The 7,251-nt window shown below is 44.8% G+C and overlaps 1 protein-coding gene across 2 annotated transcripts in view; it reads left to right on the top strand.

The window, feature by feature from the left end:
- Positions 1–843: 843 nt before the first annotated feature.
- Positions 844–7,251, top strand: part of LOC8030469 (calcium-transporting ATPase type 2C member 1) — a 48,685-nt gene continuing 42,277 nt past the window's right edge. The window contains exon 1 of one of the 2 annotated variants that reach the window (XM_029988199.4): positions 844–1,247. In XM_029988199.4, coding sequence (XP_029844059.1) covers positions 1,164–1,247 — 84 coding nt within the window. In that variant the 5' untranslated portion in view covers positions 844–1,163. Of the gene's footprint in view, positions 1,248–1,477; positions 1,568–7,251 lie in introns of those variants that run through there. The other variant, XM_029988200.4, reaches the window with a different exon arrangement.

Below are 7,251 nucleotides of genomic sequence, written 5' to 3'. Positions count from 1 at the left end.
TTTTTATTGCATTCTTTTTGCGTAGAAGTCTTTTAGGGCCTTACGCGGGTTCGCAGTTTCCCGCTCATTTTATTTCTGAACAACTGACTCGCTGACTGGCTTGAAATAGCTGAACGTAAATAAATAAATAAATAAAAAAAAATATTAAGTACATTCCCATTCCATTCCGGGCAAAAGGCACCTAATTTCATTCCCATTCCATTCCCTTCAACATTGCCGCCATTCCATTCCCATTCCATTCCGAGGTCGAGAAAATGCGGAATGATTCCGGAATCGTTCCAACTCCGGAGTGGCAACTCCGCAACACTGGCACCGAGTGCAGAAGGCTGATGCTGCCGCCATCTATGTTGTAGAAAAGGTACCGACTTCAAACCGAAACTAGCGCCTTTCTGTTCGGAGTGATGGGTGGGAACGCAAGAATGCAGTCGCTACCAGCGTTTATCTACAAACGTTGGTCGCTGCAACCCAACCATGCTGCAACCTGTAGTTTATAGTTGCGATGACTTCAAGCAGCTCGGCTGCCGTAGAGATAGTTACAGACGGCGTAAATTTCCGCAACCAGCTGTCTACAAAGCAGCTGGTTGCGGAAGCTTGATCCGTCTGAGCATGGTATTATGCGTGAACCATTGAAAGGGTACAGCTTAAAACTAGCCTGTTGGAATATCCAGCAAAACTGGGACTTTCGATTTGGATCGTCAATATAGGTCACGACCAATACTATGCACAATGCCGATAAACAAATTGTAGGGGGCGCTACCAGCCGTTTTTCTGCAGAGGTTTTTCGTAGCGCAGCGCCTCCTGGGCAAAGTAGGAGGCCTTGCGTATATTGTAAAGTTGTCAAGCAAAGCCACCGACGGGCTCCCGATCCGTGATCCAGTAGCGCCTGGTAGTGTGTTGGCTGGCACAGAGGTTGGCCGGCCTCCTTGTTGGCTGGTGACTGGCGGCGGGCGGGAGCAAGCAACGTGTGCGGGTTGAACACTAGTGCCACCTTTACCGCCTTACGACAGAAAGCAGCATGACCAGAGCAAAAGGTCTCAACGCAATGTCGAAACCCCTTGCGGTGCGTCGCGACGCTGCATCAATGCAGACCCGTGCTCTTGTTCTCGGCTGTTTAAAATGAGGACTGAACTCTCGCTTCAAAAATTCGGCGTCTGTTATTAGACATGAAGACAGGCCTGTACGAGAAATTGCCGACGGAAGTTCATCACAGCCAGTTTCAGAGAGAGTGCGATCAACGCACCTTCGCGGTGAGTCGAATGCTTATTTTTCCTGGTATTGTGGTTTTCGTATTCTCATCACGGTCGAATCGTGGCAACACCTTGTTCCTGAACAATTCCCAATTGGCTGACAAGTTTTCTTCAAGGCGATCGACCGATTTGTTGATCTCAAATGCGATATTTTCCCGGGACTGGGTCCCATACTTGAAGCGAGGACGCGCTCGGCGCTCTCGGTGACAAGACGTCCCTAGCGTCCCTTCCAAGCAGTGGAGATCAATACATGGCCGTACCTCGCGACCGATGACTGATTGGACAGATTGGGGGCTCTGCGTGACTCCAAACACTCCAAGGTAAAAAAGTTCGCCCGGCAGTGCATCGACTGAAACGATGTCACCGGTGGCACTCTGGCCCGACTCTGACCGCGCAACCAGGCACGTGTGGCACGCGCCCACGCTCGTGGCCCGCCTGCACAATTTTTTTTCTTCTTTTTGTTGAAGCCGTAATTAAAATTCTATGATTCGCAGCAGGTACAACGATTGATCTCCCGATAGATTCGTGTCCTGTCCGCTTCGAGTGCTGCTGCTATCAAAGGGAGCCGCTTCAGCGACTGCTATGAGTGCTACGGTGGTGTCTTTTCGGAAGAGAAATACCGTGTCGAAACCATGGGTCCAGGTCGTTCGAAAGCCGCACGTAAGCGCATTGATCGAGCCGGTGAGTAATTCGCGCAGATAGAGGCCGGTCGTCACCGGCCCACGCCGGCGACAGCAAAACCGACAAACGGGAGAGTGAAGAATCGATGAACTGCACACAAAAAGAGTCGATTTCAACGTTGCTGACGCGTACTGAGAGAGCGCCTTGGTGTGCTTCCTTTTCTCTTTTTTTTTTATTTCCCCGACAGCCGTATCATATTTTATGCTAGCTTGCATCAAGGTGGCTACTTGACTACTTTGCTTCGGAAGGCAGAAACAACAATTCTGGAAAATAACAGTTGCGTAACACGCGTCCCCCGAAAGTAATAGTTTTAGAAATAATTATAGTGGGGGTCCACTTTTCTGTATAGTCAAAGACACGGTGCAGTCGACTAAATTAATGTTCATTTTAGCATTTCGGTGTATAGACTGGACCATTTTGTCTTTCAAGTTTATCTTACAGTAGCATAAAAAATGTATGGTACGCTGCCTTTAGAACAAAGCTATTACACTTTCCATTTTGTGCTTCGCAAGCTGGTGTGGAAACCGTCAGCTGCAGTAGAAATCTGCCAGCTTTTTTCCAAGATACTTGGAAGCACTGCCCAAGGTATGCAGAGCAGTTGTTAGATGCCGTGATCATTTCCCATCTTCGAAGCACTTGTGAAATGGCCCTCAAGCTAGGCTGTGCACTTAGAAACATCAGCAGCAGGTGCAATAGCTCTCAAGTCCACTTTTAGTGAAGTCATGGCATGACCTTCTTTTCTCTTTCGAGAAACCAGAACAGCCAGCAAGCAGCTGTGAAAAGAGCAGTTTGCTCTTTTCACAATCGCCACAACTTTTCAGGAAGAAATGGCAAGATAGCTCTTAAATAATTCATCTAAATGTGGTATCCACCTTTTTTTTCTTCTGATGTTAATCAGCATGCATCTTCAATTCTTGTGATGCTCGTTCTAGATTTGCTTGCTTAGTTTTAGCAGGTGGCAACGTAAGCTTTCCGATTGTGTTTTCAGACATTTGTGTTCAAAAAGGGCGAGACTGGCATCTAAAGGCGCAGCCCCCTCCAAGAAAAAAAAAACATAAAAAACAGGAGTAGGCTGTATGAGTCGAGCCGGGTGCTGTTACTTTGAAAAAAAAAAGCAGTTCAGCAATTAAAGAAAAGCTGGCTTGAAGAGAAAGCATTGTTACGTTTGTCGGCTGGTGTGACAAGTGTTTTCAAAGTTTTATCTGTCTGCTGTGCTTGCACGGCTTGTTGTGAGCGCGCTTCAAGAACAATCGGTAGTGAGTTTATATCGCAAATTTCCCTAGGAAACATAATAACAGGCAGGCAGTGCTGTTTAATTTGTTAGTTTATTGGTTGGCAAAAGGGAAATGAATATCATGTAAGCTTAACGGTTGCAACATTCTCTATCGTTAAATATATGTGTAAAAGTATACCACCTAGCATGTCTTCAGAATTTCTTCAACCAAAAAATGACCGCCAGCCACCAAGTTATTATGGGGTATCTAGTAATGAAAATTAATTTGTCAATCCTGTTTCGAACTGCCATTCCTACCTTCAAATTCTATTCGCAACTCTAGAGGAGCAGGGGAGGTGATGCCAGCCAGTGGCAAAGACATGCATTCTAGAAAAAGGGGATCAAACGCTTCTCGAAACGTGCAGCGAAAACGTTCGCGGCCTGGTGGCGCAAATGTGAAACAGTTTAACGGGGATTGGATGCACACTATTGGTGTCGTGGATATGGCAGGCAAGTAGACTTAAACATGTCCTTCCGTGCATGAAAGAGGCACGAAAAGGTGAGGAAGAGTGATTACTTGCACGATGAAGCTTCCACCTCTGCTGACGCCCTTTATCTCAGTGTGTAGTTCTTCATTGTAGCATGTCTGGTAGTTGTTAGACGACAAAAACAACATACCTTTCCAGGTATTTCTTCTCTTTCTCAAAAACTGCATCTTTGTTCGTAAAGAACTGGTGGACTTGAACAGCCATAGAAGAGTAACGGCAGCCATTGTTACAACTGGCAGACGATGCTAGAGCTCAGTGCCATGACACCATTGACTCTGTGCACAAGGAACAGAACTTTCTCACTGTATTTTACTGTAGTAGGCCGCAGGAAAGAGTTGTATGTTGATAGATGGATACATTCTTCATGAGGCTTTGCAAGGGTTACAATGCTTTTGGGCCGATTTACATGGGCCTCATTAAGGAAGGTTTTTATGCTAACATGCAGAAGCTGAACTAAGGGGCAATGAAAGTTTCTAATGAGTATTGGCATATGAGATTGAGGTATCATTAGTGAGTGAAAAGTGAGGCAAGGAGGAAGCCTACAACAATATAGTAACTTTAAACAATGGTGCTAGATAGAGACAGCATTTTTCACTTGGGAAGTTGATAAGGCAACGGATGTTCCAATTATAAATGATATGAAGGGGGGTGGGTCGGAAGGAAGCAAGAACAATAAGTTTTATTCCATTTTTTGTTGCTTTAACGGGATGTATCAAGCTTCAGTTGTGTAAATCTGGACCTTGTTAGAGGGCTAAAAAAGGAACTACTATGAGCAGTGGCGTAGCTAGGCCATCCGGCACCCGGGGCCCTTACGTCTTTTGTAGCCCCCACCACCACCACCACCATTCACTCCCCAAGATTGCAACCAACCAGTAAAGCAGGGGGCAGGCGGGAGCGGGTGGGTGCTGCCAGGGCCATATAAATCTCTGGCATCTACTGCGATAGCTTAGCAAGAGTAGGGTGCTGCACAAGATGAAATTTCTATGCCTGATCCAACATGGGCGGAGCTTGGCCCTTTCCTGATTGGTGGTTGGGTGATGCACACTGGACAATATGTATTTACAGTTACCACCATTATCTTTTCTTTTTATTTTAAATATTAAATAGCAGGATACTTTTAGTATCCTGCTAGGAGAGGGGGGGGGGGGGGGGGGGCATGGGGCACGCCCCCCCCCCCCCCCCCCTCGAAATACATAGCTGGGGGAGAGGAGGCCCCAGCAAAATCTTCCATTTTGCTGGGGCCTCCTCTCCCCCCTCCCCCTCAAATCAAAATGCTTGCCTGCTTTGAGTACTCCTCCATGCCACAGGTTGCACTTGGCCTAAAAGCCAAGTGCATTATATTATATATTAACTTTCGCAAAATTATTGAAGCCGTCCACATATTGCTAGTTTGTTTGACATTCTCCCATTAAATTTCGAGGAACATTGGCAATACCCAAGATTATCATGCACATTTATTTATTTATTTACGGTGTTCCTTGGTGTGCCAGTGACAGAAGCACAGGTCCATGTGTCGTTGAGAGAATGCACAGGGATGTCTTCCTCGAACTTGCTAACAATCAATTAACAGTAATCACCAGCAATGGCCACACACAGAAAATAATAGACACTGCAAAACAACAAAGCAAGAAAGAAAATACACTAAGAGCATACAGGATGACATCTTTATGGTAATGCAACCAACAACAGCGTCCTAATAAAGCAAAAGAAAAAATGCACACAAATCTCCAGGATGACATTATTGCACTAATGTAGCCAACAGTAGCCACACGCTTATGGCGCATGACTGTTGGAAATATTGCAAGGTCAATAAAGTAGAGATGTGTGAATATGCAAAATTTAAAATAATTTGCAAATAGGGATTGCCATTTGATTTGATTTGCAGCACACTTTTACTGTGCGAAGTATTCATGTCTTTTTCTAATATTAGAAAATTATGAATATTGTCGTCAGAATTCTTCTTGCATCAAGCACCAGTGTTCTGGCATTAAACGTCGCCACTTTGCACTGGCGTGCTAGGAGAAACGGCTGACATGTCGGAGCATGTTGGTTGGCTCAAGTGTTACAGAAATGTTGCTGACTATTGTAGCTCAGCCTTTGGTTATAATTATAGTGACACCTGATTTTAAAGAATTGTGCCGAAAACGAAAACCTCAAGTTATATTCAAATAAATCGGGTAGTAGTGATTTCTTTGCTTGCCATGTTGCATCATGTTTTATCCAACTCATTAGGGCCTTTTTTTTCTTAATACAAATGCCTATGTAAAATGTTTCTCGTTTAATCAAACTGTTCCTTTTCATAGATACCCGTTCTAGAAAATATTTCCAACCGTGATTTCTTAAAAGTATTCATGCTTAATTCACATTAGTGGAAAGTATTCATATCTGATTTTTATTTGCAGTCAAATTTTAATACTATATTTTATTCACCAGATATATGCTGTGGGTTTCCCCTTTGGGGGAATACCATATAGAAACACAGGATGTCTATCGGTCCGTAAAATGACATGTTCATTGACGGATACGCCAGCACATTTTGCCCATCGGCCAACCATAGAAAAAAACTAAAAGGGTTGGCGCTACCTTACTAGGCAGGTGGGAAACTCAAAAAAGTTGGAGGTGGGAAACTCCGAAAAGCAAGTAGAGGCTCTGATGACCAGAGCCTTCCCCAGCGAGTCGCCCCCCCTCCTTCAGGGGTTTAGGGGTCGGCTTATACACCTTTCCAAAAAACACTCGACCCCAGGGGCAACAAACTGTTTTCGAGCCCAGTCACTGAGTTTGAGGCTAGACTCACTGGCATCCCTCCTAACCCTAACCGAGTGGACTGTGATTTCAATAGGCGCAGCCTGCGTAGGCTCAGTTTCAAAAGCTGCTGGCGGCTAAATTCTCGTCTTTTCCCTATATTTTGTGTTTCATGGTACATGTATTTCCCTGAGAACATTGAGAAAGCATTGTATTACATTTGAAAAAAAAAAAAAAAAACTGAATTATTTTTGCTGGGTACGCGCGCGACAGAACGAATGCGACTGGAATGTATAGTTCTAGTTATTTGCGTTTTTTTTTTTTATGATAAGTTTTGACGGCATTGCGGGATTCGCCGCATGTCAAACGACAAAGCGCTTTGCTGTCAAAAATAAATTGCAACAGAAGGGGCCGAAAGGCATGCATTTTTCACGCTCACAAATAACGTGTTTACCGATGGACAGGACATGGACATACAATTGAGGAAGTGTTAACATTAGAACAATATATCGTACGTACCACACGATGCAGCGTTATCCGAAAAAAATTTATTTTAGAAAGATCTCAAATAACACAGTCACAGTTGACGACGATCGGACGGAATCCGAGATGATTTCGTTTTGGGGCACGTTTTGGGGAGAGTCTCCTTTTTTTCACAACCACACCAAGGCAAAGGAACGAACGCAACTGACCCGTTTCCCGTCCCAACCCGGACAACTATTTTTGGAGAGGACTGAGGATTCTACGCGGATTATCTGTAAGAAGGGGGAGAACAATGTTCGCAAAATCGCGTCAAGGGTCGTTCGACGTCCTTCACCTC

This window comes from Ixodes scapularis, unplaced genomic scaffold (assembly GCF_016920785.2).
Source record: "Ixodes scapularis isolate PalLabHiFi unplaced genomic scaffold, ASM1692078v2 PGA_scaffold9__187_contigs__length_104089568, whole genome shotgun sequence".
NCBI classification, from domain to species: Eukaryota; Metazoa; Arthropoda; class Arachnida; order Ixodida; family Ixodidae; genus Ixodes; species Ixodes scapularis.
This window is presented reverse-complemented; position numbering and strand designations above follow the sequence as displayed.